Below are 22,058 nucleotides of genomic sequence, written 5' to 3'. Positions count from 1 at the left end.
ACTGCAACCACATAACATAGTCACAGCCCTCAAATCAATTCCAAGATATGTCCAGTTTACAAATCCACATTCATTTACATAAAGGGGAGGCCAATGTTAGATAAGTATGGGCCCTGATACATTTCAGAGTTCTCCACAGGAAACCATGGCAATAAACCTGTGACTGAGTACATAAAAGGAAAAATAATCACTCTTTTGGGCAATGACTGAATCCTTATTGTCAAATGGCACATTGATACGATGATCAGACATGGTGAGTAGAAAGTAGGAACTACACTAGGCATATTAGTAAGACACATGCATGACAGAAAGAAAGAATAAATCCCATAAATATTCATGGGCCTTCCACTTTGGTGAAATTTCCACAGGTTCACTGATGTGGGACTATTGAGAGATCCCTTCTAAGGTATAGGACAAGTAGCATATGGTACTTCCTACAACCAAACGAAGTGTCACAATGTCTAGTGGCCCTCCTTGGCTACTGGATGCTACCTTTTCCTCATTGGGATATGCTAATCTGCCTTTTTTGTCTGACCCAAAAACATTTTGCCTCAACGAAGATACGATAAGGCTGTGTAATGTGTCCTATCTGCCATGTAAGTTTCTCTACCCCAGGACACTATGGACCAGGAGATCCAAAAGTAATTGAAATATCAGTGACAGAGAGTGACGTTTGGAGCCATTGGCTGGTCACATTTGATGAATCAAACCACAAATGGATAGGATTTTGTAGCAAAGCCCAGTCATCCTCTACATATACTTACTGTTTTTCTTTTTGGTACAGACAAGGCCTTGCTTTGTCACCCAGGCTGGTCTTGAACTCCTGGCATCAAGAGATCCTCGTTCTTCAGCCTCACAAAGCAATGAGTACAGGTATGAGCCACCACCCCCAGCCTACTTACTGTTCTTTGGAAAAGCAGACTATGATTTTGCTAGCAGAGACAGAGCACTTAAACATGACCTACCAAATTAGCATGTGTGCCAAGCTTTCCATCATGAATTGGGTGTTGTTGGCCCTTCCTTGTCTTTAAATTGTATGTGCACATTGGTATTCCATTTGTAAGTGGTATATATATGATTGGGTTTGAGCAGGCTCTGAAGCCACAGATAAGTGTATCTAAGGCCCATGACCCCTACTCCTACTATGTTACCTTCAGAATGAGTGAACATGAAGACAAGTCCTATGAATTATTGTGTCACAGCAGCAAAAAGAAATGAAGTGATTAAAAGTAAACAAAGCCTAAAGGACCACATGTGCATTATAGTTGTCCTGGGTAGAGAGAAAGAAAGCCGAGCGAGATTATTTACAGAAATAAAAGCTGAAAATTTCTCAAATATGAAAAACACATCATTCTGTAAATCCAAGAAGCTCAATGCGTTTCAAGTAAGATAAACCCAAAGGGACCCAACTGAGACATATTATTAAAAAATTGTTGGAAACCAAAGACAAATGAAAAATTTGACAGCAGCAAGTCCAAAGTGACTTGTCATGTACAAAGAAATCTTTAATGAATATGTCAGCAGATTTCTCAGCAAACGTCTGAGACTAGATGATATATTCTTTGCTAAAAACACATACCCACACATACACACACACACGTCTATTGAGAATTCAACATTCAGCCAAACTGTCCTTCTAACTTGAGAGATAAATCTATGTGAATGGGTAGACAATATGTATAGACGTAATATATGACATCAGTTGTACAAAGTGGGGAGAGGGAGAAGCTGTGAATGAGTAGTGTTTTTGCACGTGATTGAAGTTAAGCTGGTATTCACGGAAAACAGTTTGCTACAACTTTAGAATGTTACATGTAGAATGTTACATGCAAGTCCATGAATCAGAAATGTTACATGTTTCTAACTACAAATACTAATGAAACATACACAAAGGGAAATAAGAAGAGATTCAAAATGTATCACTACAGAAAAAGAACTCAACATCAAGGAAGGCAGTAATGGAGGATATGAGGCAAAAAAGCCAGAAGACATATAGAAAGAAATAAAATGGTAAACCCTTCCCTATGAATAATTGATTTACCATAAATGAATTAAACATATAGAAACAAAATGGTAAGAACTTCCCTATGAATAATTGATTTACCATAAATGAATTAAACATATAGAAACAAATAAAATGGTAAGACCTTCCCTATGAATAACTGATTTACCATAAATGAATTAAACACCCTAATGAAAAGATGTAGTTTGGTAAATTGATTGAAAAAACAGTATCCAAGTGTATGTTCTGCACAAGGGATTTGCTTTAGATCTAATAACATGCATAGACTTAAAGTGAAAGGATGGGAAAGTTTTTCTGTATCAATAGTAGCAAAAAGACAGAAAGGGTGGCAGAAAAGGGTGGCAGAGACAAAGAAAAACTATATAATGCTAAAGGGTGATTTCACCAAGAAGATATAACAATTATAAACATATGTGTACCACACATCAGAGCTCCAAATTATATGAAGCAAATACAGAATTAAAAGAGAGAAATAGGCAGCTACCCAGTAATACAGTTGACCCTTGAACCACATGGATTTGAACTTCACAGGTCCAATTATATGTTAGATTTTTTTTTAGTGAAACACACATTGAAAACACAATATTCACAGGATGTGAAACCCTCATATATGGAGGGCCAACTTTTTGTATGCACGGGTTCCATAAACTTGAGTATGTGTGGATTTTGGTATATACAGGGTTCCTGGAAACAATTGCCCATGTAAACTGAGGGACAACTGTAGTAGGACACTTCATACCTCACTTTCTTTTTTAAAATTTGTACTTTTGTTTTAGATACAGTGGGTATATGTGCAGGTTTGTTACATGGGTATATTGCACCGAGATAGTGAGCATAGTATCCAATAGGTAGTTTTTCAACACATGCGCCACACCCTACTTTTCCCCTCTACTAGTTCACAGTGACTATTGTTCACATGTTTATGTCCATGTGTGATCAGTGTTTAGCTCCCACTTATAAGTGAGAACATACAGTATTTGGTTTTCTGTTCCTATGTTAATTCACTTAGGATTATGTCCTCCACCTCCATCCACGTTACTGAAAAGGACATGATTTCAATTCTTTTTTTATGGTTGCATAGCATTCCATGGTGCTTAACATACAAGTGCATGTGTCTTTCGGTATAATAATCTATTTTTCTTTGGGTATATAGCCAGTAATAGGCTTGCTGGGTTGAATTGTAGTTCCATTTTAAGTTCTTTGAGAAATCTCCAAACTGCTTTTAACAGTGGCTGAACTAATTTACATTCCTATCAACTGTGTATAAGCATTCCCTGTTCTCTACAGCCTTACCAGCTGTTGTTTTTTGACTTCTTTAATAGCCATTCTGACTGCTGTGAGATGGTGTCTCATTGTGGTTTTGATTTACAGTTGTCTAAAATGGTTAGAGATGATGAGCATATTTTCATATGTTTGTTGGCTGTGTGTATTGAGTCTTTTGGGAACTGTCTGTTCATGTCCTTTGCCTATTTTTTAATGGTGTTATTTGGTTTTTGCTTGTTGATTTGTTTCAGTTCCGTATAGATTCTGGATATTAGACCTTTGTTGGATGCATAGTTTGTGAATATCTTCTCCATGCTTTAAGCTGTCTGTTACAGTTTCTTTTGCTGTGCAGAAGCTCTTTAGTTTAATTAGTTCCCACTTGTCAACTTTTACTCTTCTTGTAACTGCTTTTGGGGACTTAGCCAAAAATTCTTTCCAATGCTGATGTCAAAAAAGGTATTTTCTGTTTTTTTTCTTGTAGGATTTTTGTAGTTTGGGGTCTTATACTTAAATCTTGAATCCATCTTGTGTTAATTTTTGGGTATAGTGAAAGGTAAGGGTCTAGTTTCATTCTTCTGCATATGGCTAGCCAGTTATCCCAGCACCATTTATTGAATAGAGAGTCCTTTCCTTGTTGCTTGTTTTTGTTGCCTTTGTCAAAGATCAGATAGTTGTAGGTGTGTGGCTTTATTTCTGAGTTTTCTATTTTGTTTCATTGGTTTATATGTCTGTATTTGTGCCAGTACCATACTGTTTTGGTTACTGTAGCCTTACAGTAATCAGAAGTTTGGTAGTGTGATGCCTCTAGCTTTATTCTTTTTGGTGAGGATTACTTTGGTTATTCAGGCTCTTTTTTTGGTTCCGTATGAATTTTATGAGACTGATGTTCTGCCTACTCCACTAAGGAGTCAACTCCATATGAATTTTAGAATAGTTTTTTATAATTCTGTGAGGAATGACATTGCATACCTCACTTTCAAATAGATAAGAAGACCAGACAGAAGATAATAATGAAATAAAGAACTTGAAAAACCCTACATACCAATTGGACCTAAAAGACACATACGGAATACCTCATACAACAACAACAGAATACACATTTTCTTATTTGTACATGAAACACTCTCCAGGGTAGGCCATATGTTATGCCATAAAACTAAAGTTGACACGTGGGAACTAATTAAACTAAATTTATTAAATCTTAATAAATTTAAAACTTTAGTACCATAGGAAATATTTTTTTCCAATTATAACCTAGCCAAAAAAAACCTGGAAATCAATAGCAGCATGAAAAGTGGAAAATTCACAAGTATGTGGGAATGAAACAACACATTCTTAAATAATCTACATGTCAGACTAAATTAAAAGTAAAATTAGAAATATCTGGAGAGAGCTGAAAATAAAAGCAACGTGTAAAAACTGGTGGGATGAGAAAAAAAGCAGTAATAGGTGTGAAATTTGTACCTGTAAATGCTTATATTAAAAAAGAAGAAATATCTCAAATTCACAACCCTATTTTACATTCATGAACTACAAAAAAAGAATCTGAATAAGAAAGCTAGTGGAAGGAGGGAAATAATGAACATTAAAGCAATGATACATAGAGAATAGAAAAACCAAGAAAATCAACGAAACCGAGAATTGGTTATTTTCATAAGAAAATTATGAAAACTTCAGTGAGATTGAATAAAAAATGAAGAGAGAAGGTTCAAGAAACTAAATCAGAAACAACAGGGGACATTTTTACCAATTTTTACAGAAATAAAGATGATTATAATAGAGTATACAATTGTATGCCAAGAATTTGTATAACTAGATGAAATAGACAAATTCCTTAAAGCATACACTTTACCAAATCTGAATTATGAAGACAAAAAATCTGAGTAGACCTCTAACTAGTAAGGAGATTGAATCAGTAATCCAAAACCTCCCAATGTAGAAAAGCCCAGGACCAGATGGCTTCACTGGCAAATGCTTCAACCCATTTAAGGAACATTTAACACCATAGCTACTCAATCTCTTCCCAAAAATGCAAGAAGAGAGAACACTTCTTTGATCCTTCTGTAAGGTCAGTATTACCCTGATGCCAAACCAGAAAAAGACATTTCAATAAAATTATACACCAATATCCCTTATGAATACTGATGCAAGAATCCACCAGCAAAATACCAGCAAGATCCAGCAGCATATTAAAAGGGTTACACTTAATGACCAAACTGTTTTATTCCTGGAAGGCAAATATAGTTATGGTTCAACATACAAATATCAATGTAATACAACACATGAGCAGATTGAAAGGTATAAATCATATCATGTCAGTGAATGCAGAACATTCAGTTTCACAAAATTCAGCACCTGGCACCTTTTCATGATTGAAATACCAAATAACTAAAAGGAGAATAAACTACCCCAACAAAATAAAGGCTATATATGGAAATTCTCAGAGCTGATTGTCATACTCAACGGTGAAAGACTGAAAGCTTTTCTTCTAATATCAGGAACACAATGAGTTTTCTCCACTTTTCCCACATTTAGTCAAGGTAGTATTGGAAGTTCTATGCAGAACAATTAGATAGAAAAAGAAAATAAAGCTATTAAAATCGGAAACAGAGGTAAAATTGTGTCTATATGCTAATGACATGTTCTTATATATAAAAATTCTAAAGAATTCACAAGAAAAAAAACTCTTAGAGCTAGCAAAGTCGAAAAGTTGCAGGAAAAATATCTACATAGAAGAAGCAGTTGTATTTCTTTACAAAAACAATTAATCTGAAAAGGAAAATAGTTCCCTTTGCAATAGCATTAAAAAAATAAATTACTTAGGAACCGTCTTAACCAATGACAAGAAACACTTGGACACTGAATTTTGCAACATCTTACTAAAGAAAATTAAAGAAGGCACCCCAGGCGCGGTGGCTTATGCCTGTAATCCCAGCACTTTGGGAGGCCCAGGCAGGCGGATCACTTGAGGCCAGGAGTTCGAGATCAGCCTGGCCAACATGGTGAAACCCCTGTCTTCACTAAAAATACAAAAATTGGCCAGGCATGGTGGTACGTGCCTGTAATCCCAGCTACTCGGGAGGCTGAGGCAAGAGAATCGCTTGAACTCAAGAGGCAGAGGTTGCAGTGAGCCAGGATTGTGCCACTGCACTCCAGCTTGGGTGACAGAGTGAGACTCTATTTAAAAAAAAAAAAAAAAAATTAAAGAAGGCACAAATAAATGGAGATATATCCATTACTAATGGATTGGGCGACTTGATATTGCAAGGCTGTCAATATCTATATCTATAGATTCAATGCAATCCTTAATCAGAGTAACATTTTTCTCAGAAATGAAAAAATCCACCTAAGATTCATGTGAAAAATCAAGGGACACTCTCTCCCATGGTCGTATTTTAGACCTCGTCATTTTCTAGCAAACATTCCTCCATAATAATTTGCAGCACTACTCTCCAACAACTTTGACTTGTATTTCTACCTCGGTCCCACCAGCATGCTAGCATCAGTAATATCAGAACCTCGCCAATACCTACAGTCCACTGAGACGATCACCTTTTTACTCTTTTAACTCCTCGTGTACTCACAGCCTACCAAGCACATCTCTTGTCAGGAGAGGACAGCTCACTTCTCCTAATGTCCCACTTCCCAAAATTGTGTCCCATGAAAAGTTCTAGCTAGATGAAGGCAGAGAAAGAAAATATTCGATTTCTTAGGCTTTATGGAAGCGATAGGAATGGCAATAGGGGTTTGGAATGGAGACTGCACGCACCAGTCAACAGAGTGTGTCTTGAATAAGTAGTGAGTAAAGGACATTTACTGAAATGCTATTTCCAACTCCACTTCAGGAAAGCTTGCTGCAGAGTTAGAGTGATATAGTCCAAATGCTCTGTTTGAGTCGCGGGCCCTTTGTCTCAGACGGGCGAGTTCGGGGAATTCTGGGAAGTGGAGTCCAGGCGCTCTGTGGAGGCTCGAGCACTTCCGGTCCCCAACTGTGACGTTGCTATTTCACTTACCATAGTAGTTTGAGTCATTTCCACATCTTGCGAGTCTTTCGGAACGAGTCTCCTTTGCTTGGGGCTCGCAACCACCCAATGATCGATCCAGGAGAAAAGAAGCCTGGGCGGAGAACAGAGGTTTGGAGGGGCGCGGGCGGGGATTGCCGTTCCCGTCAGCTGAGCCTTCTGGCCCCGGGGGGCTCTGCCAGCGTCTCAGGGAGTGGGATTGGCGCGGCCCGGTGTGCCCTGCTTTGACCTCGCTTAGTCCGTCTCCCTCCTCCCTACGTGTGCGGCCCCTTTCAGTGTGGTGTGGAGTGTCACTTAATGTCCGTTTATCTTCCATTGCTGGTTTTTTGTTTGTTTGTTTTGTAACGGGACTTTTCGGACCATCCTAATGGAATCATTTTGGGACCTGAAAGAGGTAACACAAATGAGAGCCTTAAAAGCAGTCCCTGTCACTTGGTGTCTGGTGTTCTCTTGTTAATTTCCCACGAAGCCTGTCAGGTCCTCGGATGGGGTCAGAGCTCCAGCTGCAGGGGCCCCGGCCCTTCTGCCTGATACCTGCAGGACGCTGGATGATCCCTGACGCCTTCTGACCTCTTTTTAGGAAAGCGAGGGGAGCATTTAACTTTTATGGGGGACAGCAAAACGGTCAGGGTGTTTCACAGCTTTCTTTTTCCCCAGCCCGACCTTTCCAAAAGAGCCGCAGGAAGGGACTTCTTGGCTACTGAGGGCAAAGCTCTACATGAGTGATCCTTGGCTTTTTTCTTTGACAGAGATGCTTATCTCAACGGAGAGTGTGTAGGATTTGTCCCTCGGGCATGGGTGTCGATAATAATTAAGCCTTAATTGGTAACTTTATTCCAAGTACTTTATACCCCAAAATACATGATCTCCACAGTGGCACTGTGGAGAGGTACTGCTTTTTTAAAGATAGGCGTGAGACACAGGTGGAGCAGGGGTTGAAACCTAGGCAGTCCAGGTCAGAGCCTGAGTTGATCACCTCTTGAATGCAATTCTCATTGAGGCAGAGGTACTAGCTGGGAACAGGTGGAGAACGTAAGTTAGGACTTGATTGAAGGCACCTTGAGGCAAGGCTCAGGGGCTTGGAGGTCTATAGGAGTTTTTGTTTGTTTTTTGCTTTTTTTTTTTTTTAACTTTATTTACTATTTTCTTTCTCTCTCTCTTTTTTTTTTTTTTTTTCTTTTTTTTTTTTTTTTGACGAGGGATGTTTTCTTTTTGGCTTTTTTTTTTTTTTTTTTTGACAGAGTTTCGCTCTTGTTGCCCAGGCTGGAGTGCAGTGGTGCAATCTTGGCTCACTGTAACCTCCGCCTCTCGGGTTCAAGTGATTCTCCTGCCTCAGCCTCATTTCCATCAAAGGGCCCGCGGCTCAAACAGAGCATTTGGACTATATCACTCTTAACTCTGCAGCAAGCTTTCCTAAAGTGGAGTTGGAGATAGCATCTCAGTAAATGTCCTTTACCCACTACTTATTCAGGACACACCCTGTTGACTGGTGTGTGCAGCCTCCATTCCAAACCCCTATTGCCTAATCAGTCATTGTGAGGACACAAACAGAATAAGTAGGAAATCTATAAGCTGACCTATGTCTCTCAAGATCCAAAACAACTTTACACTTGTCCCTTGTGCCAATGCAATGCTGCTGTCTCCCAATAGTCCTTAGCCATAAGATCAAGGTGACATCTGCTTGATGTTGTAGGAGGCAGTGACCTTTAAGGATGTGGCTGTGGTCTTCACTGAGGAGGAGCTGCGGCTGCTGGACCCTGCCCAGAGGAAGCTATACCGAGATGTGATGCTTGAGAACTTCAGGAACCTGCTCTCAGTGGGTGAGGACAGGCACCCTCTGTAATGGAATGTCAGGCCCCAGGAGTGGTTTTTTAACCCTAGGGTTTTCAAGTTTGAGTGTGCAGTGAGAACCTACATTTCCAGTAAATTTTGCCTAGCTATTAGGTTGGTGCAAAAGTAATTGTGGTTTTTGTCATTGGAAGTAATGGTACACTGCAATTACGTTTGCACCAACATGATATTACCTTGAATATGTTGGGATTAAGCACGTGACTTTGCCTGTTCACAGGGCATCAACCATTCCATGGAGATACTTTCCACTTCCTAAGGGAAGAAAAGTTTTGGGTGATGGAGACAACAAGCCAAAGAGAAGGGAATTCGGGTAAGAACCAAGCAATTGTGTGTCCCTGCATGTGATTCCTTTGTGTTTTACTTCTGTCCATGCCCATTTCCAGCATTTTGGGGTAAATGGCCGAATGTGTTTCCTGGATTATTACAACCTCCTCCCTGCTGATGCCCCTGCTCCCACCCTTCCCACCCTTCCATCCGTTCTCACGGTAGCCAAAGTAATCCTTAGGAAGGGGAAGTCACACTGCCATTCCTCAGCTCAAAGCCTTTCCGGCTTCTTGTTTTTATTAGTGTTACAACCTCTTTAAGTGGCTTTTGTAGATCCTATGATCTGCTCTTCATCCCACACTGTCTGACTGCATCTCCTGTCCTCTCCCCCTTGCTCCATCTTTTCCAGGCACATTGTCCTCCCTGCTGTTTCTCTGTCCTGCCAAGGACATCGTATTGCCTATTGTGGCCAGTGACATAAAACTCAGCAGACTGAACAAGAAACACCTATCTTTCTCTTCTGTAGGCCTGAAGTCTGACACATCTTACTGGGCAAATATCAAGCTGTCTTAGGGCTTTGTTCCTTTCTGGATGCTCATGAGGAGAAGACTTCATTTTGGTTTACCAGTCTGTAGTCACTGTCTACAATCCTTGGCTCTTCTTTCCCTTCCTCCATCTTCAAAAGCAGCTACGTTGCATCCCTGACCATTCTTCTATAGTCATGCTCCCTCTGCCACTCTTCTTATGCCTTCGTCTTTCACCTTTCAGGTCCCTTGTGATAGTATTCATCACTCCTGGATGATTCAGGATGACCCTCCCACTTTCTGCTTAGCTGGCTAGTGACCTCAATGGCATCTGCAGCCTTAATCTCCCTTGCTGTGGAACGTAACATGTTCATAGGTTCTGAGGATTGGATGTAGACATCTTTCAGGAATGATTATTTTCTCTACTACAAAAGCTTCTGCCTCCGAGCCCTCACTTGCTCTTCTCTCTGATTGGAATACACTGTCCCCACAAAACTTACTGACCCCTCTTTTAGTTTATGCAGCTCTCTGCTCAGTTTTAATATCATGGGAGAGGTCGTCTCCAAGCACCTTATTGAAAATACTATCCTATCTTTACTCTTCTTGGCCTGCCGTGTTGTGTCTCATGTATTTTTGTCTACTGATAGGTCACCTCTCCCCTTTGCAATGTAATCTCTTGAAGGCATTTATCTGTTTCTTTATGACTGCATCTTCAGCACCTAGAATACTGCTGGTACATGGCAGGTATCTATAAATATTTGGTATTCTTATGAATGAATTAATGGATGAGAGGACTTGACTGTCTATAAGAATCATGGAGATAGCTAATAAGTGACAGACATACCAGAGTGAATGTTATATAGTCATGCCTTCGTAGCCATGGGGTTTGATTCCAGGACTCCCTTGAGGATACCAAAAGCCAAGGGTGCTCAAGTCCCTTCTACATGTAAAGTATTTGTGTATATCCTACATACACCCTTTCATATACTTTAAGTCATGTCTAGATTAGGTATAACACCAAATGCAATGCCTACCCATCGCTTTATTCACATGGATTCAATGTGTAGGACTCAATGTGAGAAATTCAAGTTTTGCTTTGTGGAACTCTGTGGAATTTTTTTTTTCCAAATACTTCTGATGCACTGTCGGTTGAATCCATGTATGCTGAACCCACAGATATAGAGGCTGACTATATGTTGCAGGACAGTTTTTGTTTGTTTGTTTGTTTGTTTTTTTGTCTGTGCATGGCTGCTTATCCAATTTTGACTTCCTTAGGTTCTCTTGACATGTTTGGTTTTCTGTGTGTGCAGTTGACCCACATCCCGTGGAAACTTTCAAGCATGGTTTTCATGACCACACTGAGAAACGTGCCTTCCCTGGGGCTTACCCTGGAGCTTTCCTTAAGGACCATGTTCATGTCTGTGAGAAATTCTTTATATCTGTGAGCTGAATGTTGCTTATATTTCCACGTTTTTCTTCAAAAAATGTGGTGTCTATTTCTGCGTCTTTATACAAATTTAATTGTCAAAAATGTGAAGGAATATAGATTTTACAGAAATCTTTCTTTATAGAGATATAGTGTTGTATTTTCATCTCGTGAACTTTATGACCTGGAAGGAATTGGGAAACTGTTCTCAAAATAGAAACCTCCCAAAAGATACTCCCACTTCTCTTTACAGACTTCTTATTTATACATGACAGCATATTAAATATATCCATGTACTACTGTGTACTGAAAGGTACATACTTACCAATGAATATTTTCCAAGATTCTTTCCATTGGAAAAACTTGCAAGTTATCTTTCCATTGGAAAAATTTACCTAATTCAGGACTTGGTAATATCCTGACAAAGTTCTAAACATTTTGTGAGCATGAGCCATAGTAAGAAACATATCTTTCAATGTAATCTGGACAAACATTTTTCATGTGTGTAGATGTGTGTGAGTGGCTTTAGTAAGCAATTCATGTACTGACATTTTTCCTGCTTGTCATAATGCTGTAATAATTTTCATTCTAGTTCTTGTTTTGTAAATGTTTATTGCAGGTTTTAACTTTATTTCAGCTCATTGAGGCATAGTCTTGAGTATAAAAAGTTATAAAGCCTGTTTACATCATAGACTTTCTTTTCATTCCACGTGTTTCTTAACAACTTTGATTGTCTGATCGGGAGCATCCCCCTTTGTGAACCCCTGGAAGGACAGCTTTTCAGATTCCCCTCAGAACTACAGTTGTCTGTGCCTGTGCTCTTTCAGATAACCAAGTTACTTACTATCTATATCAAAACAGAAAAAATAAGATTAAGTAGTTTTATACATGTGTAAAATTATTGTGGGGGAATACTTTGAATGTATACATATTAAACACTCTGAGGTGTTTGGTGTTTAGCATTGTGAAGAGTTCAACCAACTATGAAGTTTAGTGGGACGTTTTACAGAGGACTGCTCTCACTTCACATCAAGTGAAAATTTGGCAGCTTTTCAAAACTATCTTCATGTTTAGTAATTTGCTAGAAAGACTCTTAGAATTCACTGAATGCTTTTATCCTCAGTTACTGATTCTTACAGGGAAAACATGCATATTATAGTTAACCAAGAGACAAACCAAATAAGACAGAGACCAGGGAAGTACCAAATCTTTATTTTCTATTGTATTCTCCCAGTGGAGTGGGGTATATTACATTGCCAGGATTAGCATGTGACTTAGACCCAGATAACTCCCAATCAGGGAAACTTACCTAAGTGCTGGGATCCAGAGTAATTACTGGGGCTCCATTTCATAGCCATGATTGGTTGGTTGATTCCCATGTGGTTATTTAGTCTCCTGGTTCACTGATTCCCTGTGAGGTAAAGCCCCTCCATGAATCACACTGATGTTCTTTCTGATGTGAGGAGTACCACCCCCCATGCCCCAAAGGAGTAGCCAGTCACAACCCTAAATAATATTGTTTCACTATCCAGAGTTACCCAGGTTTTACCTTCAAGCAAAGAGACTCTCCTCAGGCATGACACTTCAAGATCCTAGAGATTACCTCTCAGATGCTGACAACAATGTCCTGACATCTTTCAAGTTAGGTTAACTTCTTTGTAAGGATGTATAACAGACAAATATACAAATTATTTATTCTGTTATTGCTTCTCCTTAAAGTTCCTTTGGATTCATATTTCACTATGTATGTAGTATTTTAGCTTTATAATTTACCACACAAAATTTGAGACTAAAAAATTCACTAGAAATAGCAACAAGTGAAGTGTATATATTAATTTTTTAAATAAGTATTTTATTTCTATCCAGAATTTTACATATGAGACATGGTGTGGTTCTAAATTGATCTCATGCAAACCAGAATCCAGGGTGCACTTGGAAAACAGAAAATGAACGTTCATTAAAAGTTAAATCCTGCATCCTAAGTGTGAAGTCTTGAAAATACTGAACAAAGACTTTACTTGTCCACATGTCTTGTTTGGTGTTTTGTTTGTTTGTTTCTGTTTTTTTGTTTGTTTGTTTGTTTTTTGAGACGGAGTCTCACTCTGTTGCCCAGGCTGGAGTGCAATGGCCTGATCTTGGCTCACCACAATCTCTGCCTCCCAGGTTTAAGCGATTCTCCTGCCTCAGCCTCCTGAGTAGTTGGGATTACAGGTGCGTGCCACCATGCCTGGCTCATTTTTGTATTTTTAGTAGAGACAGGGCCTCACCATGTTGGCCAGGATGGTCTCAAACTCCTGACCTCGTGATCCACCTGCCTCGGCCTCCCAAAGTGCTGGGATTACAGGTATGAGCCAACGTGCCTGGCTTGCTTGTCCACATGTCTTAATTCTGTGTCCTTATAGGAGGCAAAATCCAAACTGAGATGCAGACTGTTCCAGAAGCAGGAACACATGAAGAATTTTCCTGCAAGCAAATTTGGGAACAAATTGCAAGTGACTTAACCAGGTCTCAAGATTCCACTATAAATAACTCTCAGTTATTTGAACAAAATGATGGCCCCTCCCAAATTAAAGCAAGAATATCTACAGTTCAGACAAGAGAAAAACCTTTCCAGGGTGAAAAGTGTAAACAGTCTTTCAGTGATGTTTCCATCTTTGATCTTCCTCAGCAATTATATTCAGGAGAGAAGTCTCATACCTGTGATGAGTGTGGAAAAAGCTTCTGTTACATCTCAGCCCTTCATATTCATCAGAGGGTCCACATGGGAGTGAAATGCTATAAGTGTGATGTGTGTGGTAAGGAATTTAGTCAGAGCTCACGTCTGCAAACTCATCAAAGTGTCCACACTGGAGAGAAACCATTCAAATGTGAGCAGTGTGGGAAAGGCTTCAGATGTAGATCAGCACTTAAAGTTCATTGCAAATTACACATGAGAGAGAAACCTTATAATTGTGAGAAATGTGGGAAGGCCTTCATGCACAATTTCCAGCTTCAGAAACATCAGAGAATTCATACTGGGGAGAAGCCATTCAAATGTGAAATATGTGGTAAGAGCTTCTGTCTTAGGTCAAGTCTTAATAGGCATTGCATGGTCCACACAGCAGAGAAACTGTACAAATCTGAAGAGTATGGAAGAAGTTTCATTGATAGGCTAGATTTGCATAAGCATCAGATGATTCATATGGGACAGAAACCATATAATTGTAAAGAATGTGGGAAGAGCTTCAAATGGTCCTCATATCTTTTGGTCCATCAACGAGTCCACACTGGAGAAAAGCCATACAAATGTGAGGAGTGTGGGAAGGGTTACATTAGTAAGTCAGGTCTTGACTTCCACCATAGAACCCACACAGGAGAGAGATCTTATAACTGTGATAACTGTGGGAAGAGCTTTAGACATGCTTCTAGTATTTTGAATCATAAGAAACTCCACTGCCAAAGAAAACCATTGAAATGTGAAGACTGTGGAAAGAGGCTTGTACACCGGTCATACTGTAAAGACCAACAAAGAGACCACAGTGGAGAAAACCCATCCAAATGTGAGGACTGTGGGAGGCGCTACAAGAGGCGCTTGAATCTGGATATAATTTTATCATTATTTTTAAATGACATATAAGTTATACATACTTATGGAGTGTGAAATTTGATACATGTATATAATGTGTGCTGATTAAATCAGTTTAATTTGTGTATCACCTGAAACATGATTTATGTTGGAAAAAATTGAAAATCTGTTTTTTGGATTTGAAAACAAGTTGCTGTTGATTATATTCACCTTTAGTGCTGTAGAACATTAGAAGTGAAGTAGTGAGGAGTTCGTTTGTTTGTTTGTTTGTTTGTTTTGAGACGGAGTATCGTTCTATCGCCCAGGCTGGAGTGCAGTGGCACGATCTTGGCTCACTGCAAGCTCCGTCTCCCACGTTCAGGCCATTCTCCTGCCTCAGCCTCCTGAGTAGCTGGGACTACAGGCACCCGCCACCACACCCAGCTAATTTTTTGTATTTTTTAGTAGAGACGGGGTTTCACTGTGTTAGCCAGGATGGTCTTGATCTCCTGACCTCGTGATCCGCCCGCCTCAGCCTCCCAAAGTGCTGAGTAGTGCGGAGTTTTGAATAAAGTTACAGGATCAAGGGCCAGGGTGACAGAGAGAGGAAAAGAGGGAGAGAGAGATTTTTCTTGGGACTGGAACATGAACGAACTTAGTCCAGGGGAGGGGTGCAGTCCATCCCACTGCTTGCCAGGTTGATCCCGCCTGCAAAGCCGACCTTTTCGATTCATCCTGCATGGATGTCTATTCAGGTGACTCGGATCAGTAAGACAGGGAAACTTTCCACCCATTCCTCTTGGATGTCTATTCAGGCAACACAAGCCAGTAAGGATTAGGAAAGGAGAGGCAAAGCACCCTGAGTAAGAAAGAAGATAGGAAGAGGAAAAGAGAGAAACGAAAAAGGGAAGGGATTGACTGGGCATGGTGGCTCATTCCTGTAATCCCAGCACTTTGAGAGGCCAAGGTGGGCAGATTGCTTGAGTCTAGGAGTTCAAGACCAGCCTGGGCAACATGAGGAAACCCTGTCTCTAAAAAAATACAAAAAGTAGCTGGGCACGGTGGCACATGCCTGTAGTATCAGCTACTTAGGAGGTTAAGGAAGGAGGATCACTTGAGCCTGGGAGGCAGAGGTTGCAGTGAGCTAAGATCACATCACTGCACTCTAGCCTGGGTGAGTTAGACCCCGTCTCAAAAGAAAAAAAAAAAAGAAAATCATTGGCTGGTAGGGTGAGTGGCCCCAATCCCTGTTGGACTGAACAAAGGAGGACGAACACGAGAATAAAGGTAAAGACAAAAGAGTATAGTTGGAAGAAGGGGTCAGGAGGCTCCTTGCTTCTAGTGAACAAGGGCCCTGAGCTTCTAGCTCTCTTTGTATTTATTGAGCAAAGGAGATAGAGAGAAGGAAGTGGTTGTCAGTCAGCTGCTTGACTCGGTGCAGGCCTGCATGACTGCATTCTCTGAACAGTAGTCTCCAGATATTTTAGTAGATAACTTCAAGGAGCACAGCACCAGGGAGTGATTGAACTCAGCATACCTTCTGGTGGCAGGTGCAGATATGAGTTTGCCCACATCCTGCATTCATGATAAACAGTGTGTTGTTTGATCATATAGCCTCACTGGAATGCTGAGTTGGTCACGATCCTCCGGCTTTCAGCTCTCTATAGTAGAGGCAGAGGCAAGGTCCATGAGGCTGGAGAAAGCCACCCGTTGTGGTAACACTGAATCAAAAGTTCAGTCAGGTGATTTTCAATCATGAAGAAATCTTGTCTAGCAGTCCTGTCAGCTCACATGTCTCCCCCTCAGGGAGAGAAAGGCCCCCCATATCCCATGATCCTAGACAAATCCCCAAAGAATATGCCACCAACCACAGGTTCCTGGGCTCTCTGGAATAGAAATTGAAATGAGACTGAAAGCATTTTCCCAGACAAGCCTTCACTGGAGCTCATGCCCGGACATAAGGAAGGCAGCACAAAAGAGAATTTCCTGACTCCCTTCAAAGAGCTCATGGGATTGTTTATTTGGCAAAGTGTGGGAATTAACATCAGGGATAGGGTTTGAAGGCCGGGCTGGGCAAAGCACATGACTGGTAGGGCATTCAGGTCAGCATTACCTGGTTGCAATGGTTATCTTGTGTAATGGGCCACCTGGTGGTCTGGGTGGTGGCATCAAGGCTGTAAATCAATTGTTTTGCATTTCATCCTGAAGGGAGACACTCCACAACTTCGGTTATCACCCAAGGCCAGTTCCTGGAATTCTTAGCAGTGAGGTAGAGGTGTGGGTTTTGTGATCATTGGGAACGCATGAAAGAACGCTCTAGTCGGGGTGAACTGAAGCCAAGCCCTGTCTTTACTCTGTCAATAGAACTCAAAAGCGTTCTATTGCAAGTGAAGGAAAGGGTGACTGGAATCACCTAACACAGAGTCACAGCCCCAAAGTGAAATCCAAGATATGTCCAGTTTACAAATCCACATTCATTTACATGAAAGGGAGGCCAATACTGGATGAGAATAGACCCTACCACATTTCAGAGTTCTCCACAGGAAACTATGGCCATGAACCTGTGCGACTATGTACTAAAAAGGAGAAATAATCACTCTTTTTGACAATGACTGAATCCTTATTGTCAAATGGCACATTAATGTGATGATTGGACCTGGTGAGAAAAAAGTAGAAAGTAATCTAGACATGTTTGTAAGACACATGCATATCAGAAGGAGAGAATAAGTCCTATACATATTCATAGGACTTCCACTTCAGTGAAATTTCCATGAGTTCACTGATGCAAAACTATTGAGATATTCCTTCTAGGACAGGCGTGGTGGTCGTGCCTGTAATCCCAGCACTTTGGGAGGCCAAGGTGGGAGGATCACTTAAGGAGTTTAAGACCAGCCTGGCCAACATTATGAAACCCTGTCTTTACTAAAAATACAAAAATTAACTGGGCATGGTGGTGGGTGCCTGTAATCCCAGCTGCTTGGGAACCTGAGACAGGAAAATCGCTTGAACCCAGGAGGCAGAGATTGCAGTGAGCCAAGATTGCACCACTGCACTCCAGCCTCAGTGACAGAGTGAGACTGTCTCAAAAAAATAAAGATACTCTTTCTAATCTAAGGGGTAGGGCAAGTAGCATATGATGCTTCCTAAAACCAAAAAAAGTGTCCCAATGCCCAGTGGCCCTGCTCAGCTGTTGGAGGCTACTTATTCTTCATTGTGGTGTACTACTCTGCTTTTTATGAGTGACCTGAAATCATTTTGCCTCAGTTGAGACAAGGTTGTGCAATATGTCCCAGCTGTCATATAAGCTTCTCTCCCAGCAGGATCCTATGATCCAGGAGATCCACAAGTGACTGAAATATCAGAAACAGATAGTGATGTTTGGAGAGAGTGGCTGGCCACAACTGATAAATGAAAACACAAACACATAGAATTTTGTAGTGAAGCCCTGAAATCCTCTACGTATGTTTACTCTCTCTCTCTTTTTTTTTTTTTGTACAGATGGAGTCTCACTTTGTTGCCCAGGCTGGTCTTGAACTCCTGGCATCAAGCAGTCCTCCTACTTAGTAAAGACAGAGCACTTAACCATGGGCTACCAAATTAGCATGTGAGCCAAGCTTTCCATTATGAATTGGGTGTAGTTGGCCACTCCATATCTTTAAATTGTATGTGCACATTGGTATTCCACTTGGAAGTGGTATTTACGAGATTGGGTTGGAGCAGGTCCTGAAGCCACAGGTAAGTGCCCCTAAGGCCCACTGTTCCTACTTCTGCTACAGTACCATCAGAATGAGTGACCATGAAGATAAGTCATAGGAAATTATTGTCTCAAAAGCAAAAAAAAAAAAAGAAATGAGTAAAAATACACGAAACCCAAGGAACCATATATGCATTATGGGTGTCCTAGGAGGAGACAGAAAAAGTCAAAGAGAGCTTTACAGAAACAAAGGCTGAAAACTTCTCATATATGAAGAACACATTATTCTGTAAATCCAAGCCCAATGAATTTCACATAAGATAAAATCAAAGAGACCCAATTGAGACATATTATTAAAAATTATTGGAGGACAAAGACAAACGAAAATTTTGACAGCAGCAAGTCCAAAATGACTTGTCATGTACAAAGAATCTTCAATAAGATGTCAGCAGATTTTCAGCAAACATCTGAGGATAGATGATGTATTCTCTGCTGAAAAAACCAAAAACACACAGTCGTCTACTGAGAATTCAATATTCAGCAAAACTGTCCTTCAAACATGAGAGATAAATTAATACTTTTCTAAAGAAACAAAAGCCAAGAGAGTCCTTTACCAGACGACAATTTATATGAGAAGTTATAAAGGGATGCCATCAAGTTGAAGTGAAAGGACGCTAGACAGCAACTTGAAACCATATGAAAACATAAATATCTAAAGTAAATAAAATTACATGAATGATGTAAAACTCACTATTTTTGTAATTTTAATTTTTACTCCACTTTTTATTTTGTACACTATGTAATAGGAAAATGCATTAAAATGATTGTAAATCTATGTGAATGGGTACACAATATGTATAGTTGCAATACATGATACCAGTCACATAACATGAAGGGAAGCAGAAGTTGTGAAGGAGTAGCGTTTTTGCATGTGACTGAAGTTAAGTTGGTATCAATTTTAAATAGATGGTTATAACTTTAGACTGTAGCATGTAGAATGTTATGTTTCTTCAAATAAAATATCAGTGAGACACACAAAGGGAAATGAGAAGAGATTCAAAATGTATCACTACAGAAAAAGGACTCAATATAAAGGAAGGCAGTAATGGAGGAAATTAGGGGCAAAAGGCAGTAATACATTTAAAAAATAACAAAATGGTAAGACCTTTCCTACAAATAATGAGTTTAGTGTAAATGAATGAAACTCCTCAACCAAAAGATGTTGACTGGCAAAACCATTGAAAAAAACAGTATCCAAGTGTATGCTCTGCACAAGGGATATCCTTAAATCTAATGATATGCATGGATTGAAACTGAAAGGATGGAAAAAGTTATTCCATATAAATAGTAATAAAAAGAGAGCAAGAGTGGCTTTACTAAGGGCTAAATTAGACTTTAAGTGAAAAGTTGTTAGAAGAGACCAAGAGGAACATTATATATTACTAAAAGGATGATTTCACCAAGAAGATATAACAATTATAAACATATGTGCACCAAACATCAGAGCTCCTAATTATATGAAGCAAATACAGAATTGAAGAGAGAAGTAGCTGCCCAATAATACAGTTGACTGTGAGCCACATGGATTTGAACTGCATAGGTACACTTATGTGTGAACTTTTTTCAACCAAACTCAGATTGAAAATACAATATTCATGGGATGTGAAACTCACATATATGAAGGGCCAAATTTTTATGTACATTGGTCCTACAGGGCTGACCACAAGACTTGAGTATGTATACATTTTGATATACCAGGGTTCTTGGAACCAATCCCTCACATATACTAAGGGTCAACTGTACTAGGACACTTCATACCTCACTTTCAAATAGGCAGACCAAAGATAAGTAAGAAAAACAAACAAACAAACAAAGATAAGTAAGGAAATAGAGGATTTGAAGAATATTATACACAAAATTGACCTAAAACACATATACAGAATAACCCACACAACAACAGAATATACATTTTCTCATTTGCACATGGAATATTCTCCAGGATAGCTATATATTAGGCCACAAATAAAGTGTTAATAAATTTTAAATTTTAATACAATAAAATACATTTTTTCCAATTACAATCTAGATCACAAAAACTAGAAATGATAGCAGCAAGAAAAGTGAAAGTTCACAAGTATGTGGAGACTAAACACATTCTTAACTAACCTATATGTCAGAGTAAATTAGAAGTGAAATTAGAAAATATATGGAGACCATTGAAAATAAAAACAACGTGCCAAAATTTATTGGATGAGGTAAAAGCAGTAGCAGGTGGGAAATTTGTACCTGTAAATGCTTATATTAAAGAAAGAAATACATTAAATTCACAACCTAATTTTATATTCATGAACTACAAAAAGGCAAAGAATTTGAACCAGAAAGCTAGTAGAAGGAAAGAAAGAATACTGATTAAGGCAATGACAAATGGAGAATAGAAAAACAGAAAATTAACCAAACCAAGAGTTGGTTATTCCAGAAGATTAAGAAACTTGAGAAACCTATAGTTAGACTGACTAAAAAATAGAGAAGCCTCAAGAAACAAAATTTACACATAAAAATGTGAACATTGCTGCAAATTTTAGAGAAATAAAAATGATTATAATACAGCACTATCTTTAATCGTATGCCAACAAATTGGACAACCTAGATAAAATAGACAAATCCCTTAAAACATATACCCTACCAAAAATGGATAATGAAGACAGAAAATCTGAGTAGATCCTTAACTAGTAAGGAGATTGAATCAGTAACCCAGTGCCTCCCAACAAAGAAAGCCCAAAACTAGGTGGCTTCACTGGTTAATTCTTCCATTTAAAAAAAAAATTTATTTTTATTTTTAGTAACCCTTATTTTACTTAGTAAGAATTATTCCAAACATTTAAGGAACATTTAACACCATAACTTCTCAACCTCTTCCCAAATAGGCAAGAGGAGGGAACATTTCCTAGTTCCTTCTCTGAGGCCAGGATTACCATGGTACCAAACCAGACAAAGACATTGCATGAAAATTATACATCAACATCCTGTGTGAATACTGATGCAAGACTCTATCATAAAATGCCAGCAAAATTCAGCAGCATATTAAGAGGATTATACTCAATGACCAAACATTTATTCCTGGAATGCAAATATAATTTATGACTCAACATACAAATATTAGTGTATTATGCTGCATGAACAGATTGAAAGATAAAAAATATAATCTACATGATCATATCAGTGAATACAGAAAATTCATTTAACAAAATTCACACTTTCATGATTAAAATACCACTCAACTAAAAAGAAAAGAAACTATCTCAACAAAATAAAGGCTAGATGTGGAAAATTTCAAGAGCTTATTTTCATATTCAGTGGTGAAGGACTGCAAGCTCTTCTTCTAATATCAGGAACACAATGAGTTTGCTCCACTTTTCCACCTCTAGTCAACATAGTATGGGAAGTTCT

The 22,058-nt window shown here is 39.2% G+C and overlaps 1 protein-coding gene and 1 long non-coding RNA gene across 4 annotated transcripts in view; one reads left to right on the top strand and one right to left on the bottom strand.

The window, feature by feature from the left end:
- The first annotated feature begins 856 nt into the window (after positions 1-856).
- Positions 857-22,058, top strand: part of LOC116480570 (zinc finger protein 223) — a 52,248-nt gene continuing 31,046 nt past the window's right edge. Inside the window, exons 1-4 of one of the 3 annotated variants that reach the window (XM_032172684.2) lie at positions 7,313-7,419; positions 9,002-9,128; positions 9,377-9,469; positions 13,776-15,096. In XM_032172684.2, coding sequence (XP_032028575.1) covers positions 7,378-7,419; positions 9,002-9,128; positions 9,377-9,469; positions 13,776-14,989 — 1,476 coding nt within the window. In that variant the 5' untranslated portion in view covers positions 7,313-7,377 and the 3' untranslated portion in view covers positions 14,990-15,096. Of the gene's footprint in view, positions 874-7,312; positions 7,420-9,001; positions 9,129-9,376; positions 9,470-13,775; positions 15,097-22,058 lie in introns of those variants that run through there. The other 2 variants (XM_058426481.1, XM_058426480.1) reach the window with 2 other exon arrangements.
- Positions 2,768-7,223, bottom strand: LOC131380975 (uncharacterized). The gene is made up of 3 exons (XR_009209336.1): positions 7,056-7,223; positions 6,820-6,960; positions 2,768-5,841 (listed from the first exon to the last, which is right to left on the bottom strand). It is a non-coding gene; the product is annotated as an uncharacterized LOC131380975 (long non-coding RNA).

This window comes from Hylobates moloch, unplaced genomic scaffold, assembly GCF_009828535.3.
Source record: "Hylobates moloch isolate HMO894 unplaced genomic scaffold, HMol_V3 SCAFFOLD_13, whole genome shotgun sequence".
Classification (NCBI taxonomy): Eukaryota; Metazoa; Chordata; class Mammalia; order Primates; family Hylobatidae; genus Hylobates; species Hylobates moloch.
This window is presented reverse-complemented; position numbering and strand designations above follow the sequence as displayed.